The 20,794-nt window shown below is 44.8% G+C and overlaps 3 protein-coding genes across 3 annotated transcripts in view; 2 read left to right on the top strand and 1 right to left on the bottom strand.

The window, feature by feature from the left end:
- Positions 1–691: 691 nt before the first annotated feature.
- Positions 692–9,206, bottom strand: LOC119661668 (vesicle transport through interaction with t-SNAREs homolog 1A). Its single transcript, XM_038071104.1, has 3 exons — positions 8,975–9,206; positions 8,841–8,899; positions 692–2,799 (listed from the first exon to the last, which is right to left on the bottom strand). The coding sequence occupies exons 1-3, from the start codon at positions 9,063–9,065 to the stop codon at positions 2,290–2,292; spliced, it is 660 nt and encodes a 219-aa protein (XP_037927032.1). The 5' UTR covers positions 9,066–9,206; the 3' UTR covers positions 692–2,289.
- A 6,222-nt stretch (positions 9,207–15,428) lies between these two features.
- LOC119656127 (60S ribosomal protein L34-like) lies at positions 15,429–16,703 on the top strand. The gene is made up of 3 exons (XM_038062460.1): positions 15,429–15,510; positions 15,679–15,751; positions 16,348–16,703. Exons 2-3 carry the CDS (start codon positions 15,687–15,689, stop codon positions 16,664–16,666), a joined length of 384 nt encoding a protein of 127 aa, XP_037918388.1. The 5' UTR covers positions 15,429–15,510; positions 15,679–15,686; the 3' UTR covers positions 16,667–16,703.
- A 665-nt stretch (positions 16,704–17,368) lies between these two features.
- The window catches only part of LOC119650837 (bone morphogenetic protein receptor type-1B), a 397,530-nt gene continuing 394,104 nt past the window's right edge, over positions 17,369–20,794 (top strand). Inside the window, exon 1 of the mRNA XM_038053982.1 lies at positions 17,369–17,469. Within this exon, the coding sequence (XP_037909910.1) occupies positions 17,379–17,469 (91 nt within the window). The 5' untranslated portion in view covers positions 17,369–17,378. The remainder of the gene's footprint in view (positions 17,470–20,794) is intronic.

Below are 20,794 nucleotides of genomic sequence, written 5' to 3'. Positions count from 1 at the left end.
TCAGATTTTCCATCGATCCATCGAAAGTCATACCCTCACCTAGTCTTTGATCGTCAACACCAAATTTTTCATGTGCCCCTTTCTATAGTCTTAACTTCGATAGAGAAGTTAGGTCGATCTTGGCAGTCTCTTTAACCAAGCCAAGATCAATAGAAACTGGGAAAAGGCGCACGTGGTCTCCAGAGTTCACCATCCTTTTTTTGCCACGTCTTAGCCCCCCTTGTTTTCGGCACAATAGTTATACCTTGGCTAAGAGTTTGGCAACCATTTTGTTTTAGGTTTTCCTACCATTCCCTAGGGGTTCCCCCGCCTTTCCCACAACAAAGTAATCGTCTGGGGGACCCTCAGAGACGAAAGTGTCGCACTGGACCAGTGGCATAACTTGATACAACGACTACTGAAATGGAGTAGTTGCCAGAAAAGCTCGTTCGATGGTATGACAGTGATGACTTGATACCTTTAATAATGATCTCAAAATCGATTGACTCCACCTGAACTACGCCAACGACAAGTAGGACTGACGAACTTGGTCCAGACAAGTCGACCTCCTTACCAGACGGAATAAAAATTAAATAAATAGAAAAATGGTGACTCCTTTTGCCAATTGCTTTCCCAAAACCATCATCATACACTCAACTTTCAGCCCTAAAAATGTAAGGATCCTTATGAATATCTAAAACTGAAAGACTACTTCACTGAGTTTATTCACTTTATTAGTTCCTTAGCTTATCACATATTAAGGATAGAAGCGTTCACTTAAAGCTGATAGATTGCATTGTGAAGCTTTATATTCCATTTATATTTTACATTAATATGACCGACTGTTTTCATGCTTTCTTTAACCTAACCTACATAATATACAATTCTATAAATATGTACAAAGAGTGCAGTCACAATTAAACATATAAAACATAAAAATATTCAATATAAAGCGTTTAGTTATGAAAAAATTGAACGAAAAAAACATCTTAACATCTTAACATGACTGACGTGTCCCATCCAACACAAGTTTCCTATTTACATTTTATTTGGGATTCCATTCAACTTCAAGAATACTAGAAATGTTTGAAGCTACTGCCATCATGATCCTCCAAAGGATTTTTTCTATTAGTGCCGATGAAGTTCAGTGATAAAGAAATACCTTTTATTTAAACCCTAAAGTCACCGCCCCCATACGGAAACGGTGTAACTATGACGATACATATTAGTCGGCAGATGTTATCGGCTCACTCCATATTTGAAATAAGAACCATAAAAGCCCAAGGTATGTAAGGTCTAAGATAAAATGTAAGAAAGGGTTTGGGAATGAGCAATTAGTTATCTGAAGGGAGAAAGATACTTCTGATTCGATTAATAAGCTAAGGAGCGGTAGGGGCATGAAAGAGGAACGTGGAAGGAGGTAGGATGCGGAGATAAGAGGAAACGGGAGGAGGAGCTGAGTAGAGAAGAAATGAGGAGCGGAGTGGAGACGAGAGAAGGAGCGGAGTGGAGAAGAGAGAAGGTGGGGAGTGGAGAAGAGAGGAGGAGCGGAGGGGAAGGTAGGATCTGAAGTGGAGAAGAAGGAAGCGACAGTGATGGAGGGAAAGGTTGGGATAGGGATGGAAACGGGGAGAAAGGTAGGAGGAGAAATAGAAAAGAAAGTAGAAGCGGAGGAGTAGACGTTTTTGTTGTTGAAATTTGCTGAATGTTCTTATCACCACCGACACAACACAAATCTTACAGATATGTATCCATAACGTAACACAATCGAATTTAGATCCCCCTCCAAAATATGTACAATCAGTCAATTCCTACAGTTGTATTTATATTGCACTAAAAACACTCTTAATACACCATTTAACCGGAAAGTGCTTCGTATGAACTTCTAGATTATTAAAACAAAGAAAAAAGGATCACACTGTCAACTTAAATACAAAAATGGTATCCGATTTTCGCCAATGCATTGATTAAAAAATTCAACAAATGTGTGGACAATTCTCCCTTTTCCTTCAAACAAATAATCAAGTTTTTGGAATTTAGCTACAATACTGATCTACATGTGGAATGGATACAAAAATCTAACTTTAACATTTGGATTACATCTAAACGTTCCTTTAACGATTAAGTTCTTCTTAGACCTCCTCCTATCGTGGTACTTTTAAAACTATCAACACAAATGAACAGAAATGGACTTACACTAAATAAATAATCAACAATAAAGACTTATCGACTAAGCTCAACATTCTGACTGTCCGCATGCACTTTTTCTCGCCACTTCCACTATCGAACCCCCGCTCTCTAACTTTCAACTTATTTCGATGAAGATATCGAAAAATATATGCTCAAGGACACCACAACCACGAACAGCACCCCAATTCCATACAAAACAGCCTTTTCACGTAACGCCCGAGCCATCATGCTGTTGAGGGTACGCGAGGCTCGTCCTAAGTCGGCATTTGTTTCACGCATCCTTGATCGAGCACTTTGGATTGTTTCCCGCTGATGATGCAAGTCCTGAAGAACTTGTGTTCCTATTTGTTCGGTTTCCAGAATTATTCGATAGCCCTCGGTTAATCGGTTGCCCGTCCGTTCAATACGTTCGGAGTTGTTGAGCAGGCGTTGCTTTTGCTCGTCGCGAATTCCAATGTCCTCGAAATCATCTACAGCAGAGTCGTATGCGGGATTTTGTGTTTTGTCCTGAACAGTTTTGTATTCGGTTTCGAGACGTTTCAATTCGGCTTGGGCGCAGTTCAGTTTGTTTGTCCATGTTTGACGATTGGATGGTTCAAGATCGCGGATTTCAAGTTGGATTTGCTCGAGCTGGAAATATGAAGATATTGCAACATTCACTCGTATATTAGTAACAATAAACACTGCAGGTGAGATTAATGATCGCATCAGAATAGTCCCAATTTTTATAGAACCACAAACAAATTCGTGTTCAACCAAATTTTTGTGTAGAGGAGGGATGGACGTTGCATCACGGAAACGCTTCAATGCGTTCAGCTATGATTGTATGCGATTTTCTGACGCGTAATTCAATCACTACGCTAGATCATCCAGGTTACACGATGGACCTAGCCCTCAATGATTTCCATAAACAATAACCTTTTAGCCGCTGGTTGGTTTTTCAGATGGACTTGTCCTATAAGGAGAACAACTGGTTCCCGAAATACGGTATTTACAGAATAAAATATTTCTTGGTCGAAACATCTTCCTTTGATAAAACATTATTCTTGACTTTGCTGATGCTTTCAACCACATCCTCTTTATTTTTCTAGAGAGAGAGAACTATTGGGTCCATCACCCGTTTACTGTATCAAATATAAAGGAGGCTGATTTTGTTGAAGTGGTCAAATCATCCCGTATCTGTGGGTTAACTAGCAGGCCTTTGGATGGAGGATCGAATCTTTTGGGCCCTTTCAATCAAGGAAATCACGAAGAACAGCCAGATGTCTCCGCGCAGCAGAGCATTATAATTTTTGGCCAAGAATTATGTGAATCTAAGAGAAATTATGCACCAGTTTCTGGTGCATTTCGGAGATGAAAAGCTGTCAAAATCCTTTCCATTTTCGGTATGTTATTCTACAATAAAAGTCTAAGTACGACACTATGATTTAACAGCCGTACTACCAAATGCTACTCTCTCTGGGTCACGAGAAAGAGAGAAGCCAATTGGCCCTCTAGCTTTGGAGCTGTGCTAGCAATATGTTTAGAGAGGAATGACTGGCATATACCATCACAGTAAAGGAAATGGAAAATGGTCTACGAATTTGGAACTTGAGATTTATGCTTTTGTTTAAAACTAAGGTTCTCAGAGTTCCCATGGAATAGGTTGAGTAAAATAACATCTAAGTTTTGGCGTTCTGGGAAATTAAACTATTAAACAGCGCGACATTAGACTCTGGAACGTATCTGTGATAAAGCTCAGTTCAATCATCGAAAGAAAATGTGTGTTTCGGGTAAGAACAGTTATCAAGGAACCTAATATACTTATATAGGCTTCAAGTTGAAGGGGACAATGCAGTGAAAGGCGAACTCTGCCGTTGGGGCGTGAAGGTGGTACCTCGCGACTTTTCTGTTAAGTGCAGGTTCGCCGTAGACCCACTGGGAGTCATGGGCTAAAGCAGAAAAATCGAGAACAGAAGAATGTTAAGTACAAATTACAAAAATTCCCACCCAACTTCACAGCTCTAACACTAATCGATGGAATAAAATGTTTCAATGCTTAGCTACTAAACATATGTGATCCAACTGAGGAAAATGTTGGTACAACAAACATGTATTCTGTAGTTACCTTGAGTCACTATTGCCCTCGAAGATGTGAGACTTGATTGTTGGTGACCTCAACGCTAAGATCAGAGAACAGACCCAACATGGAACTACTGGGCCATAGTCTCGACGATATAACTTACAGTTAGGACAATAAACACGGATGTAGCTGAAACCTGGCTATTTCCTCAACCAAAAGCCCAGATGAGAAGACCGGCTCATATCTGGGACTAATTGCAATAACAACTAGAGAATAGCAGATCAGACCCTAGCTAGAAAAAGATGGCTTTGAAATACGTCGGAGTTTTAGAACAATATATGACGAAATTGCAGTTGTCAACCTTGGCTCATGGTAATTATTTTTTTTATTGACGACGTGCTTTTCATAATAATGATGCCATTAAAGAAGTCGAACGATTTGATGATTGGCTGATGAAGCCGCTGATACCACTGTTCACTTCTTCACCGTGTACGTACCACACACAGGTCGACCTGATGCGGCGAAAGATGGCTTCTGGCAACTTCTCTATGCAAAGTTTTGCAATGTGCCTGCTGATGACAATATCATCTTAATGGTCATGTGGATGAAAGGACAGACGGTAACAGGTGCCATGGGAGAAAGGGGTTTGAAGCGCGCAGTGAGGATGGCAAGCGTATAGTCGATTTTACAGATACCCATGACATTGTACTTATAAATACATGGTTCATCAAACGATAGGAAGGGTAAAACGCAAATCGACTATATTCTTATAAGACGCCGACATTTTACCACCGTCACTGATTGCAAAGTCGTTCCCTATGAGACCATCGCACCTCATCATCGTCCGTTGATTGCCGTTTTGCGAATCAAGCCACCGATAAAACAGCGTGAGGAACACTGGCCCGCGCATTAAATGGTTGTGATTTCGTGAGAAGAAAAAAAATGATTTCACTTACGCGATTACCAACCATTATGAATGCGGAAGAATCGTGGAACCAAATTAAAGACACGATCGAGAAAGTGGCCTCTGCAACCCTCGGAGCCACCAAGCGGTACATCAACCGAGATACTTGGCTTTGAAATGACGACGTTGAAATGAAGGTGAATGCCAACCGGGAAGCAAACAAAGCGATCGCTGTCTCCCGAGCGGACCATTGCAAAAATCTTTACGATAAACTCGGGATAGCGAGAAAGATCTGTACCGACTTGCCTAAAGCTGAAACGAACGCACACAGGATATTGAACACCTCTGTTGCGTTAATGACAGAAACGGTGATTTACCTACAGATCGTCGAGCCACGACGGATAGATGGCAAAAATGTTTCGAGCAGATTTTAACTGAAGAATTTGCTCATCCTCCACTTCCACAAACATTGCTGACATTTGGAGCAGTTCTACTTGTCAGCGCAACTAGTGTTATAAAGATTTGTTGAGGCAGTCTAAGGAAGAAGACTGGAGGCGATTCGTTGGTGAGCGTTGTGATGACCCTTAGGGTACGGTCTACTGAATATGCAGAGGAAAACGTAGTCACAACATAGTTGGCATCAAGGTGAACGGTGAACCTATGCTGGGTGAATTATTTACGAAATCCGAGTCTTCGATGTCTCCTGGCGGTCGCGCTGAAACAGGGGAAGAAATTCCTCCCTTGAGGTGTTGTGAGATCAAGGAGAGCATGGCGAGGCTCAGGTCTCGGAAGCCACCTGGCTGGGATGGGATGACTAGCAGGATGTGCAAAGCCATCTGGCAGGCCGTCCCATTTCATCATTTCAGTGTCTGTTTGAATGTTGCTTTCGGGAGGGTTATTTCCCTGCATTCTTTAAGACTGCCGGGGTGGTTGTGCTCCTGAAGTCGCCAGAGAGGGATAAGGGGTCGGTCGTACAGGGCGATATCTCTCGCGGCCCTTGGCAAGGTCCTGGAGAAGATTATGGCAAAGCGACTGGGGGTGAAAACATCCCATCTGGCGTCTGACAGGCAGTTTGGCTTCCGCACTGGCAGGTCCACCGGCGACACCTTTATGTATGTGAAGAATTTTGTTATACCTTGTCGTAGCGAGTACATCCTTGGAATCTTCTTTGTAGATTTCAAAGGTGCATTTGATTATCTAAATTGGTCGTCTGTGTTGTCGAAACACAGGATGGTAGGAAAACATTCGTCCAAGGTGTCAACGAGCGTGTGTGGGTAAAAATCTATCGCGTGTCCATTTATATGGAAGCTGATGATGGACGAACTGATGGGTGAGCTTTCTACCGTTGCTGAATGTGTTGCCTACGCGGATGATATCCTCATTCTTGTTGAGGGGAACAGTCAACTTGAACTCGAGTCGCGGTCGGTGTCGCGGTCTTAACGGAAAAAACCGTCGCGATGATGTTGAAAGGCTACCTACGTCGTCCGCCTTACGTTAAACTCAATGGAGTTTCATTGAAATACCGGCAGAAAGTGACATAGTTAGGAGTCATGACCGCGGAATGCATGTCCTTGGGTCCGCACCTGCGCGAGCTCAAGCCCTGCTTGACTAAACTGGTGTGTATGTTGAGGCGTGTGATGAGGTGTGAGTGAAATCTAAACAGGAGAGCTGCTAGATCAATTTATGTGGAACCCTTTCTTGCATGTTCTACGTACGGGTCCCCAATATTGTGTGATTTTGCGATGACGGCACAGGGCAGAAAACTGTTCTACGCTTGTCAGCGAGTGGCATTGTTAGCGTATCTCCCTGTATGTCGTACGGTCTCCTCTTGATCTGGAGGTAGTCTGGCGTGCCACGGCCAACAGGATCAGGAAGGGCGTACCTTTGCTGCCAACAGATTTAGTAAGTGTAGATCAAGTGGAGGGAGAAATACCGTGAGAAGCATCGCCCTCTTTACATTGCATTTCTGGATCTAGAGAAAACTTTTGACCGTGTGCCATACGAACTCATCTGGTACGTTCTACGACAACACTTAGTGCCAGGAGAACTCATACGCTGGCTTCAATTGCTCTACCACGATCCGAAAAGTAAAGTTCGAAGTATGGCGGGTGTATCAAAACCGCTTCGTGTAACTGTTCGTGTTAATCAAGGAAGCGCCTTCTCGCCACTTCTCTTGGTTCTTGTTATGGATACCGTCACACGGGACATCCAACGTCCAGCGCCCTGCACACTGCTTTATGCACATGATGTTTTCCTAGCATCTGATAGTAAAGATGATCTCGAGGAACTTGTCCAAAAATGGAATGATCGCCTCATGCAACACGGTCTCAGATTGAATCTGAATAAAACTGAATTTTTGACACCGATCCCCATGAAACAGGCACAATCACTGTCAGCGGCAGTGATCTGCCTAGAACTGAGCAATCTAAATACTTCGGGTCAACGCTATCAGCCAATGGAGAACTGCGTTATGAAATTGCTTCATGCATTAACGCAACCTGGATGAAGTGGCGTCCCACAACTGGTGTTCTTTGTGATCGACGTATCAACGAACGTCTCAAATCTCAAATTTACCGCAATCTCGTCCGTCCTGTCGGTCTCTATGGTTCTGAGTGTTAGCCGACTATAAAAGGCAATGAACGACGTCTTGCGGTAATGGAGACAAAGATGTTGTATTGGACTAGTGGCGTGATCACATCCGAAATGAGGATTTGCGCGTCTGATATGGGGTTGAACCGATCGTGGACAAATTATGAGGGAGGCGTCTTCGATGCCAAGATTGGTTTGAACATCGAAGTTGATGGTAAGCAACCAAAAGAGTGGCCGAAACAACGGTGGCTTGATAAGCTAAAAGCCTTGTGATAGCATCCAGATAAGGTATTTGATAAAATAAAATGGCGAAACTGATCACGACGAGCCAACCCCGCTTGTGAACCGGACAAAGGGGATAGGTTGGCTACACATAGAATGACTGATTTTATGGAGTCAGTTCTTTTTATACTTGTCAGTGACAGTCTCAGCATGGCATCATTCGTGTTATGAGAATGGAAAGACTAGCAAAGCTTCGGCCTTTGGCGGTAGTTCTGCGGGTCGAACGGGGTAGAGGACAGTCAGGACACTTAGAGCCTGGAGTGCTGGGATTCGCCACCTTTATAACGGCCACAGTCGAGCAACCTGTTATCATCTAAGTTGAATGAATGTGAATAAGGTCTCCTCGGGGCAATTGGTAACGCCTTTTTTTGAAACGCACATCCAAATGTTCCGTCAAGGTACTTCCGGCACATTATTGAGCTGAGACGACATCCCTCTCTTCTGAATCCGCAGCTCCCATCGGAGTGAATAAGAGTTTTATTGTAATGCTCCGGCTGCAGATTACTATGCGCAGAACGGCACGTAGACCATTTACGGTGCATTCACAATGCACATTTGTCAGGGGATACATATTCGTCAGTGAACGACCATCTCTTTCTTCGTCCCTCTTTGTCCTCCATCAATTCTTCCGGGGTAGGAATGAAGGGGTTGGTCAGAATAGACTAAGACACTAATGATCAAGACTTTCCTGCTCTAATTTATGAGTGAATATTTGGCGACCTCGGCAGTGATATTTATCAAAGAAAGCAGCCGGCTTTCAAGGTAATATCAAGTGATAACGAAATCCCGGAAGTCCCTGCCGCTAACAATCAAAATACAACTGAGGTCACTTACCAGCTCCTTCGCCTCGGACAAATTCGTGTCAACCTTCGATACTAGTTCCCGTCTTTCGGCTGAAAACAACACAATAAAAAAGTGTAAGGAAATGAGCTTAGCGCCTCACCTCATGCGTCGATTTCGACACTCACCGCCCGTGTAAATCGCAATGCGACTTATTTGCGCCATAATTTCTGCCGTGAGGACGGCATATTGCTGCTCGTAGTCTTTAATTAGCGACATTTTCTCCCCTAAAACGCCGAGCGAAGCAAACAATACGGAAACAACGCGACAAGCCTACAATCCGGACGTCAACAACTAGGACACAATCGTTTACGGGAACAAGCGGAGGCGGAGTCTGGGAAAGTGCGATTCGTAGGAACTGTCAAATAATATCATATGATTCGTGATGTGTTACCATTCTCTTTGAATATGATGGGAGGTGATATTGATTGTAAATGTAGATACTAAGGTTCTATGATAATATTTATAACTTTCTTATTTATCAAGCATTCGAAACACTTTACAATGGCAGCAAAAAAAATTGAAAGTAAATATTTAGTTCTGTAAATCTCCAAATATGATGGATAAATAGGTAAATTTACAAAAGTCAGAGCCGGAAGCAGGAACGTTTCAAATATAACATTTTGCTTTTTTACCCGCAACAATTTATCCATTTAGCGACGTGTTGTGTATTTGAGGTGGGCGGGAGGCAAAGCCTTTGACCACTCAGAACCAAGTGGTCCATTGTACTCGATTCCCCTCTCTAACGGAATATCCCGGATTCGTTTATGTATCGCAGGATTTGCGTTAGTGAATATACAGCTGCTACTGACGTCTGATGCGTCCATAGATGAGGCACTCACATCGAAAATCTTTCGAGGATTTCGCTTCCTCATTACAGGATGGATACCTATCTTTTTGGAGAATTCCTGTTCTGAACATATGCTTAGCTAGTGAACGCTTACCTGGCTTGGTGACTACGAAGGTTGCTGAGGCCGCTTTGTGGATCGTGTCTTTCATTTGGTTCCATGATTCTTCCACATTCGTAATGGTCGGCAATCGTATGAGTGAGATCGTTTCTTCTTTCTCCTTACCACATCGCCACCATTTAATGCGCCGAGGGCCAGTGCGTTCCTCACGCTGCTTTATCGGTGGCTTAATTCGCAGGACGGCAATCAACGGTCGATGTTGAGATGCGATGGTCCATAGGGAACGACTTTGCAATCAGTGACAGAAGTAAAATGTTGGCGTCTTATGAGAATATAATCGATTTGCGTTTTACTGTTCCCACTATAAATGATATAGTCGTCAGCAGACACGTGACAAGTCGTTTCATCGAGAAATTGCCAGAAGACATCTTCCTCGGCATCAGGTCGACCTGTCTGTGGTGCATACGCGGTGAAAAAATGAATAGTGCTGATATAATGGTGAGCTTCATCAGCCAATTATCAAATCGTTCGACTTCTTTAATGGGATCACGAAAACTCTCTGAGATGGCAATGCCAACACCATATTAAGTGTGTGGGTTACCAAAATAGAGAAGTTTATATCCATTTTTACCGCGTTCACGTTCAATGTCGCAGCTTTTTACACTAGACAATCGGGCTTCTTGCAGAGCGCAGATATCAATGCGCCTTTTCCGAAGGGCTCTTGCGAGCTCCCCAGTCTTTTCAGTTAGGGTATAAACATTTAGCTTACAGACACGTATTTGTTTTGTTCGTTTTGTTCGGACTAACTTGCTTACCTCCTGACGCCGTCCATGCGTCAAGAACCCTTGCTCGTTTCTCGACAGGACTGGGGTTGGTCCTACCGCATCGACTGATAAGTTCCACCATATTGAATCTAGGAATAGAGTTCAATCAATTTTCACATTCCCGAACGATTTTTGAAGTAATCAAAAGACTGCTCAACGCGCTCAATGCAGATGGAATATCGATATAGATTGCGATGCATCCGCCTTTGAACCATTCATTAATCATCCAAGTTGCCGCCATTAGGATCGCATACAATTGAACCTGAAAGACGGTTATATATTGTCCCAAGGGAAAAGCCCACTTCTCGATTTTATTCGAGAGGTAGATTCCTGCTCCAGAACCCTGTTCTGTTTTTTAGCCATCGGTGTAGAAAGCTTTGCAGTTCGCATAGTAGGGAGTCGATCAACATACTCCACAGAAGTGGCGATAGCACACCTCCTTGAAGGCAGCCTTTCATCGCTTAGTATACTAGCTTTCGCGCTTTCATTGGTATGAACCGCTCTCGCAGTGTCCCAATTGCCCTCGGAAAACCTTCCTGTTGAACGATTTGCAAAAACTGCCAATTTGCTTTATTCCACTTCTGAGACCTGTTCTCCCGGGTGGTGTACTTCCAAGAGAGTCTGCATAGACTCAAATCTGGAGTTCGCGCGCCTACGGAACTCCACTTTGTCTCCAACAAGTTCATTGAACTTTGTTCAATCCGTTTTCCTAGGATTCCGTCTTTGCATTACATAGTGTTCGCCTGCAATAGTCAGACTAAACTCTGAGTAACGATAATGTGAGAGTTAGATTTCGTTTAGCACTCGTCTCTAATCAATTCTAACAACTTTGAAGTTCAAATTGCTAGGTCAATTACTTCACTTCTTCTAGGGCGCAACCTACGTTCGCGGTCATCAGACCAGCCGAACTGATAAAATCAAACAACTTGTCTCCTCTAGGATTGCATTTGCTACAGTCCCAACAAACATGCTGAGCTTTCGTATTACAACCAATTAAAAGTTTAAGGCCACTTGATTCTGCATGCGCTACCACATTCCTTAATTCTTGCGTCGGCGGAGGACCCAAAGAATCATAAGGTAAGTAAGCAGAGGAAACTATGATGTTTTCCCTCTTCCCATTAACCTGGTATTGAAAGTTCACCACAACAAGGTCGTGGGAACAGAATTGTCTCAGCATGGTTGCCTCTAACAATTTTGACATCAGAACGCAGACCCTCGGTCTCGAGGATCCTTCATTGAAGAAGATCCTGGTCCCCTTAACTGATCCAATGCCACAGATTCTGTTAAAACGAACCCATGGCTCTTGAACCAGAAATATATAAGGACAATCCTGCAATTTTGTCAGCCTTGCCGTCAGTAGATAGGAAGAGACTTTGGCATGACTAACTCTTATGTTTGTAGACATAATTGTAATCTAATATGAAAACCGTCGCTAATTGAAAAGTCTGCTGCGTTCAGTGTGGATCTCAGCGAGGTAACGTGCTTGTCCTCACCTTTCACCGGATGTTCCGCTTTATTGCGTGGCACTTCTCTGGATATCGCGACACTTGGTGGTGTAGCAATGCCTATGTCCTCATTCCCGAGAAACTTCGCCTTCTTTCGCAGTTCCTTATGTTGTTGTTGGCTGGGAGTCCTCCCCGCTTTTCCTGGTAGGGACGGAAGAGGAGGTTCTGGCAGGCAGTAGTCCCTTGTCCTTTACGGCTGAAGTTTCCTTTTGCCGAGCCTTCCTCTCTCGTTTCTCCATGGAAGGCCATGAATCTGGTGAGGCCTACAAAATCCATGCCTCGGTTAGGAACTGATTTCTTAAGGCCGCGGGTGGATTCGAAGTCTATGACTCCTTGCCACTTGGAGAGTTACAATCCTTTGTTCCCATCTTCATGGGTTTTTAAACACCCTTAGTGTAGTAGTATACTACCGCAGGCTCCTCCATCACCACGAAAAGGAGGAGCATTTAGCAACGACTGTTCGCAAGAGGAGATCATTATCCTAGCGAGAAATTTCATGGCTTCTGCATTATCAATTCTGCTGAAAGAAAAGTTAAATCAAGTTTCAGTTTTCGAAATGGTGCTCCATCCCTCTAATAACAGGGCTCTTGTGGTAAGGGCATATCATTCTTGGCCGAAAATTAGATCAGTCGCTTGTCTTTTATGTTGCTTTTGTTGGTTTTATGGTATTTTGGCACTTTTTTGGAAATACTTCGGTATATATGGTATATGGTGTGATATTTTCTACCACATACGAATAACCCTGCCCTATCTCGATGCAGCACGAGCGTATCTGTCCGTCGACCCATACAACGAAAACTTGTTCACCGATTTGATTTAGCATTTTGTGTGGTCGTGAATGTAGTCAATCCAAATGTATTTTCATAGCATCAACCCATTTAAACAAATGGGAACAGTCCTGCTTGTTTTTAAACATAAAAGGTTTCTGGGACATTTTCATAGGGCGGGACCGCTCTAATGGTCTGAGTGAGACATCTCAGGTCTTTGACGAACAATGTTGGGTTAGTGAGGGGATAAGCACGCGTAGCAAGCAACGCCTTTGATACCGACATGCCCTGGTCCGAAGTAAAAGTCAGTGGTCAGCCGAAAACACACATCCAGTGCCTCTGCTGCTATTGAAGCTTGTTGGATGATATGGTCGCCGGCCATCTGTAAAATCTGTCGATAATCGTAGGAAAATATTGAAATATTGGTACCCCTGTTGGTGCGCTGACAGGGCTAAAACTGCGTGTGATGTCTCTCTTTAATCCCTTCCAGTCGAATCTCTGAGCCATAATGCGTATCGTCGCAGGCTGTTTTTCGGAGGCGTGGCTGGGCGATATGACATGATATTTCCTGTCTATGGGCCACAGAAAACTTAGGGGCCGTCGATAGTTAATGGCTATATAAGACGACGATGATTCGTCCAGACTGCGACTCGGGCTTTCGGAGCCTGGATAGCCTAGATCTTGTGTGTTTTGGGGGATTGATTCCATCCTCGACAATGGTTTAGCCGAGGTAGTCGCCCTAGCTTTTATCGAGGGTGAAATTGTTTGGATATGAGCGGAGCTTCACTTTGTACCGAATCTCGAAGAATTGATGCAGGTTTTGGAGGTGCCGCTAATGGTCGTTCATGGCTGTGAATATGTCAGGCAGGTAGCATCTTGTGAATTGATAGTCCTGCAGAAGGTAGTCCATTCCGTGTTGGAAAGAGTGAGCCACGTTACGTTGGCCTATTGATGTGCAAGTAAATTCAAAGAGATTGAATAAGGGAATGATGTCTTTGGGTTGTTTTTCTTGTCGATTGGAATCTGATAAAATGCTATACTTATCTACGACGGTGAGAATTTTGCCTCTAATCTCTTAAACGAGGTCTTCGAGGATTGGCATTGAGTATTTATCCTGGATGAAACAGGCGTTTAGGCGTCTGTAGTCTCCCGTGAGCTGCGACGCCGATTGGATGGGGGACGCACGGTACCCCACTCGCAAATGCAAAGACGAGCCTACGCAGATGCTTGTAAACCAGAAAAGATGGTAGTATTGTTTGCTGAGTGGATATTCGCGGTTACAAATCGTCAGCGACAAGATCGAGGCAACCCTATGCTGAGAATTAACATTTCTCAACCAAAGGTGTGAATTGATGAAGCGTAGAGAACGTAAAATATTAACGCTGAAACTGATTTCGTTTAAATAAAGATTTCGGAAATAGCGAGATAATGAATCCATAAGGAACCTTATGCGCGTATGTACCGAATTGACGGCTGCTTCCAGAGCATTTGCGGTGCAATTGTGGGTTGTTTGCAACTACAACTCGTACTCACAAGTTCTGTGTCATGAGGGAGATGAGAGTTGCGCCGTTGAGGCTGACGGTTGAAACGAAAGGGTTGGCTGTGATAAACTCATCCGCGAGCGAGGTCTGTTCATCAAGCTTTCAGCCCTTCTAAAAGCGTGTTGAGGGTAGGCGAGAGTATGTCTGACCATTTGACTGGTGCTCAGAGGTGGCGGTGAGGAAGATGGGGCGGCAACCCTGTCGGCCAAACCAAAACCAAGTGGCCGAGGAGTACCTCCATAGTGGTGGCACTGGGAGACGCTGTACTCACTTTGATTTGCCGGCCGTGATGCAGTAGGCGAATGCTCCAAAGGCCTAATCAGGGCGATCAGACCCGAATCTGCACGGGGAGTCATCTGAAGTGGCAAATTGGTCACGAAACCTTACCAGGGGTATACTGGTACCATGGGAACCGGGATAGCCCCTGGACTCTCATACTTTGGGTGAACTCCCGTTGTATGTGAGTACAGCTCGGTTATTTGCGGTTGGCCCCCCTAATGGGAGTTTCATGGTGGTTGTGGTGATTTCATTTCGACGATCTAGCTCAATCTATTCAGCTGGCGGTGTGCCGAATTGGTGAGGCGACCGAAGATGGTGATCTTTGGGTGCTCATGCATTCCGATTGCTGGAGAAGCGACGAGTACGCTTGCGATCTCCTGGATAATTTCCGTAATTTATTTGAACGATGCTTAGAATAGAATAACGCAAATTATGAATTAATATTAGGAATCAGAAAAGAAAACATTGAAGAAGGGGATAGTTGGTTCCCGAAATACAGTATTTGTATTTTTATAAAATTTCTAGCTCATGAAGGAAATAATCTTCTCAATCTATTTAACTTAACTTAACGCTAAGGAAGGAATCCTTAGCGAAAGCTATTCAAGTGTCCATTTCCAAGTAGACTCTAGTTGATTTGTTAATTCTAATATAGTTTAAATACTTAAATTTTGTATTTTTCTTTTAAACTTTATTTTATATACAGTAAGTCATTTTGAATTTTCAAACCCTACTTCAACCCTACATTCCATTCCTGTCACATTAATGTTTACAACCATCCGCCATCAACTTCACTCAGCTGAACTGCACTACCTACTTCCTTTCTCAAGTTGCTTACCGAAGGTACGTGAATGTCAAATTTTTCGGTTTCTAAAATCATTGATCATCGGCCAGTAAAATTCATTGAAAATACCTAAAACCATCACAAAATGACGCCGCATAAAGTCCTTCATCAAATTCCATTAAAAGTACGAACGTCTTCTTATGCGAAACTTGATTTTTTCGTTTTAGATTGAAAGATGGTGCAGCGATTGACACTTCGTAGACGTTTGTCATACAACACAAAGTCAAACAGGAGGCGAATGTAAGTTGAATGGGGGAATATCCTTGGAAAGGCTGATTGGATGGAGGCGGAATAATACGGGAAGTGGATTTTCTAATTGAATCGAGAAAATGGGCTCCAGGGAGCCAGGCAGTGCCGTGTTTATCAACAGTTCGGCGGCCCCAGAGCCTAACCTGGCACAAATGTCAAACGCGGAGTGCCGCGTGTTATTGGGTTTTTTGGATATTTTCGGAAGGAAAAATTGAGCAAGTGTTTGGCGTGTTAACGTCATGTGAAATTGCAGCCGCGAAGTGTTGGACCCTCTCTGTTGCCTTTAGTTTCGGAATTTATGATAGAATGGAGGCAACAACGGTATTTCTGTTCTTACGGTTTCGGATGAATTTTATTGCGAATTAATTCGTTTTCGATCAATCAGGATTATTGGAATGAGACGCGTTAATAGTTCCAATGCGCCTTGGTAGTTTCCAAGATGTAATCAAACAAATTCGAGGTGAATTGCGCCCAAAAGTCCCGAGTTTTTGTTAGAAGTCCCCGCGTTTCCGCTGTCCCCGTTCGCCACTTCCAAGGATCCCAGGTGTCAGTCGCAAATTCTAACAAAATCTCTTTTCCCATTTCAGTGTTCGCACTCCAGGCGGTCGTCTCGTCTACCAATACGTGAAGAAAACCCCCACAGTCCCGAAATGTGGTCAGTGTAAGGAGAAGTTAAAGGGCATCCGCCCAACACGTCCCTGCGAGCGTTCCCGCCTGTCCAAGCGCCAGAAGACCGTCCGCCGCACATACGGAGGAGTCTTGTGTCACCGATGCGTTCGCGAACGCATCATCCGAGCTTTCCTCATCGAAGAACAGAAGATCGTGAAGGCCCTCAAGAACCAACACGTTCAGCAAAAATTAGCACAGAAGGCGGCCCAAAAGTCCGCGACTAAGGCTAAGAAATAGAAGATGAAGTTGGTAATAAACGGATAAGATTTTTAAAGGAGAGTCTTTCACTGGGGTTGGGGGGGAAAGAGAAGGGTCCTTAAGGGCGTTGCTAGTGTTGCCTGGGGTGATCTCTATGCACGGCTCGGGGTCTTCATTACATTCCCAGCTGTTCTTGCGGTTATTACTCGTCACAGGACCATCTACGGAAAGACCCTGGAATTACGGCTTTTGTAAGTCCGCCGAGGGTTGCAGGATGGACCTAATAAAGCCGTGGACCAACTTGACGATGGTGTGGGTTGCTGAATGCCGAAATTGCCTGATTTTTTCGTTGTTTTCTTTATTGCCTTTGTCGGGAGTCAGTGCACCGCCTGTCGTCCAAATTTATTGGTATCCACTACGTGATTTTGAGTATATAAGGGGAACCGATAGCATAGGAAAACCTCTGCTGGCTTTCTTCATTGTTAAGATCGCGAAGGAGTCACAATTGGGCATCTACGCCCGTTGAAGCGAGAAATTTTTGCAACTGACAAGGCTCCACCGCCCCATGGCCCTTAATGCACTATTGGATTGCGCCCCAGCTTGCTGTTTTATCTGAGATCCGCACCCACCTAGCAAAGCCCCACACTCCGTCCCACTCTTTATCTCCTTCCTTCCCAGCGGCTCCACCGTAAATTTCCAATTTGACGTTTCCCACAGGCAACTGTCAACGCGTGTTAGTAATCCAGTTAAAATGGCTGAGAAAAGTTTGATAGTTCGCGGTTTGTGCGCTCGAAATATTCTCCTGTTGTGTTTAGTGATGTTCCTGCAGCAGATCGACAGCGGTAAGTCCGCCCCCTCTATCCCAGCTTCCGTTTACACCAACCCTCGTCGCAATCGCGTTGCGAAACCCGCTGGAAATCGAGTGTTATTTGTGTACATTGCCCCCATCTTTGCAGTCCTTTGCTCCAGGTTTTCCGTGCATTGTGCCCGCCTGTCCCCCTCGGCTGTCGTGTCCGTTGACGTTGTTCGCCTAATTCGATTAATTCCAAATGCTAATTGCATTACTGCGTCGACTGTGGCGATTTTCCGTGTTCCGGGAAGCCCAGGAAGTGATGGAGGAGTTGGTGAGTGCCCTGAGGACGACCCGGGCGCTGGAAAAACCGCGGCGGGCGGCGGTGGATGCGACGACGATCGACAGCCTCAAGGTTGCCGTGGAAAATGTCTGTTTTGACGGATCGCTGTCAACTCGGTGCTGGATGGGGATCAGTGGTGGAATGCAAATTGGTGTGATGTGCGAGATTGGTCGGAGGTGATGCCCCAGCGCTGAGAAACTACGGAACACTCAGCCGCGATCTCGATGACGTGCGGAGGGCGATTGTTTTGTTTTTGTTTCGTTCGACTTGGGTGGGAGGTTCGCGGTACCGACCGGGAGATGGCAGGGGGATTTGTTTATTTTGATTCGGTGTCGGGGCGTAGAATCTGATAAGAAAACATGATTTTCGTGCTCTGATTGGATTTGTGATGGGTTGATAGGAGCGGGTGACTTTTCTAATTAGAATGGGATTAGCTTCATTTTATTTTTTTTGGCCTATTTTGCGTGGCTTGTTCGCGATAAAGGGCAACAAATTATAATTTACAGTTTCATTGAATATGCACGGGAAAATAATGCAACGGAAAGTGCAAAGCTGGGGAAAAACAAAAAAATGATCGTGATGATTTCCAACAGAGGATTGCAATGAATGCCGGTTTGTCCACGCATTGGGAGGCTGATTTCCGCTTCTTAATCCGCAGTAAATTCTTAAGCCCAACGAGAGAGAATTTGCTGTTGCCCTGATCAGGGAAGCAGAAGATGCCGCAGATCACCATAATTTCAAGAATGTATACCGCATCACGGAAGAGCTTGCATGTGGTCTCAAATCTTTCGATGGTCCTGGGAAGGACGTCAACGTTCGACTGATGAACAACTAAAAACATATCTTATCGCTGCAAAAGTTGCCATGGCTCCACCCTGCCTGATGCAATACAGTTGCTCAATAAACAGTCCTCGACCTTGGCCGCCATTCACTTCTGCTTTGGTACCGAAGTCAAATGGATTCCCTTACCGGCGGCTTCTACTGTATCGACTGTACCTTCAGCTAACCCGTTGGGGAGTTCCGTCCCCACGTACTCGAGGAGGGCGATCAGACCCGAGTCTGCAAGGGACTCATCTGAAGTGGCTCTGCCACGAAGCCTCATCGGAGGTTATCTGGTACCATGGGAATCGGGATGGCCCTCTGAGAGCATATGCTCCAGGGGAATTCCTGGAGGATGTGCTCTCGGCCCGATTATTTGCGGTTGGCTCCCTAGTGGGAGTTTCATGGTGGTTGTGGTTATGCCTACATCGCGAGCAGAGCTCCTCGGAGCTCGAGCGTGGACTTGCGCTGTACAACTCGGATGCCGTACCCCTTAGTTGCGGCAGAGGTGTTAGATAGGCCTCGCATTCACTGGTATGAATGCTGAGCCTGCACTCAGTATAAACCAGGACCGCTGTGCTTGCATGGTGGGGCTCTGATTGTGGTCCCAAGATCAATCCGTGAGGACCGTGGGATTATGCCTTCACGGCAGGTACTCACCTTAAACCCCCAGGTCTTTCATGTACCTTCAGCTGTGTCTACTTTTCCTTCTGCCAAGAACGACCATACCAAACCCCCCGATTCAGCACAATCACTGAATTCTGCCGAAAACGTGAACCGCACCACTGAAGCAGTGCCAAAAATGCAGCGATCGACGTCGTCATCTACGTGTTCCCGGCGGCTCAGGAATTCATTAGATGAGACTGTGACTTCCGAAAAGGCGCTTGCCCGCGGTAACTTCAAACCCTTTTGGTCTCACGCTCGCAATTTTCGTAATCCAACTCAATCTCTCCCTTTTTCTATCAGCTTCGCTGACAACAATCCTGGGACCTTCTCTGCACCTACTTCTTCTTCAGTGTTTATTCCCTCGAGTCCTCTACACCTTTCATAACTACAGACTCCTCCGAATCTCTAGCCATTCCTCCTCCTCCTTACGCCTTCCTTGGTTGAGTTCCTCATTGGTAATCTTGACCCCAATGTCGGACCTGGCTCCGATGGGCTTCCTTATCTCTTCCTCCTTAACTGTAGAAAACACATTTCCCTCCCCCTGTGTATAATCTACAACAAAAGTCTAGACGAATGCTACTTTCCCCGTCTCTTGAAAGGGGCCCTTATCATTCCTATCCTCAAGAGCGGAGATCCTTCCCTTGCGGGAACTACCGCCCCATTTCTCTTCTCTCCCCTCGCTCCAAAATCCTGGAAAGATACGTCAACGACTGGTTGACCGCACACTTCGGTCACCTCATTGTCAAAGAGCAGCATGGTTTCGTGAAACAGATCAACGGCTTCAAATCTTGTGGTCTTTACCAACTTTGTTGCTAAATGCTTGAATTCACGACAGGAAGTACATGCTATTTGATACCGTTGACCATAACATTCTCCTCTCCAAACTTTCATTACTAGATGATGGTCACGGCCCCAAAGAAGGGGAGTCGTTTTGCGTGGGATAATTGGAGGAGTATCTGCGTGCTCCCTGCCGTTCCAAAGAAAATCGCTAAAATAATCCTCTAACGGATTAAAAAACATCTCGAAAGTTTGATCGGAAAAAAGCAGGCTGGTTTCCGTTTGGGATCCTCCTGGGTTGACCACACCAACACTCTACGGATCATTTTGGAACAGTGTACGGAGTTTAGATCTTCGCTGCTCTTCATCGGCTTCGAGAAAGCTTTCGATGGCGTGAACAGGGAGTGTATCTGGAGTGCTCTAAGTAGAAGGGGCATTCCGGAGAAACTAATAGGTACTACTAGAGTGACGGATGATTTTGAGGTTCAAAGCGGAGTTCGCCAAGGTTACATCCTGTAACCGATATTATATGTCGTTGTTATCGGTCGCGTTAATCGTGCTTCCTTATCCGGAGGACGTGGAGGAGTTCAATGGACAATGACATCTTTCCTCAAATACCTAGACTACGCTGATAACATCTGCTTGCTCTCTCATCGTGGATCATGGACCTTGGCTAAATGACTCTGAATTTGAAAAGAGGCAAGTAGAATTGAACTGAAGATAAACATCAACAAACCCAAGGCTCTCCGTCTAACAAGTCAACGCACTCTCC

The sequence above is a fragment of the Hermetia illucens genome, chromosome 1 (genome assembly GCF_905115235.1).
Source record: "Hermetia illucens chromosome 1, iHerIll2.2.curated.20191125, whole genome shotgun sequence".
NCBI classification, from domain to species: Eukaryota; Metazoa; Arthropoda; class Insecta; order Diptera; family Stratiomyidae; genus Hermetia; species Hermetia illucens.
The sequence above is the reverse complement of the archived record's forward strand: the minus strand, read 5'-3'. Positions and strand labels throughout refer to the sequence as shown.

Excerpts from the sequence above, each read along its gene's own strand:
- LOC119656127 (XM_038062460.1), top strand. The coding sequence starts at position 15,687 with ATGGTGCAGCGATTGACACTTCGTAGACGTTTGTCATACAACACAAAG. Across the intron at positions 15,752-16,347 it reads AAGTCAAACAGGAGGCGAAT|TGTTCGCACTCCAGGCGGTC; the intron begins GTAAGTTGAATG and ends TTCCCATTTCAG.
- LOC119661668 (XM_038071104.1), bottom strand. The coding sequence starts at position 9,065 with ATGTCGCTAATTAAAGACTACGAGCAGCAATATGCCGTCCTCACGGCA. Across the intron at positions 8,900-8,974 it reads CATTGCGATTTACACGGGCG|CCGAAAGACGGGAACTAGTA; the intron begins GTGAGTGTCGAA and ends TGTTGTTTTCAG. Across the intron at positions 2,800-8,840 it reads TGTCCGAGGCGAAGGAGCTG|CTCGAGCAAATCCAACTTGA; the intron begins GTAAGTGACCTC and ends TCATATTTCCAG.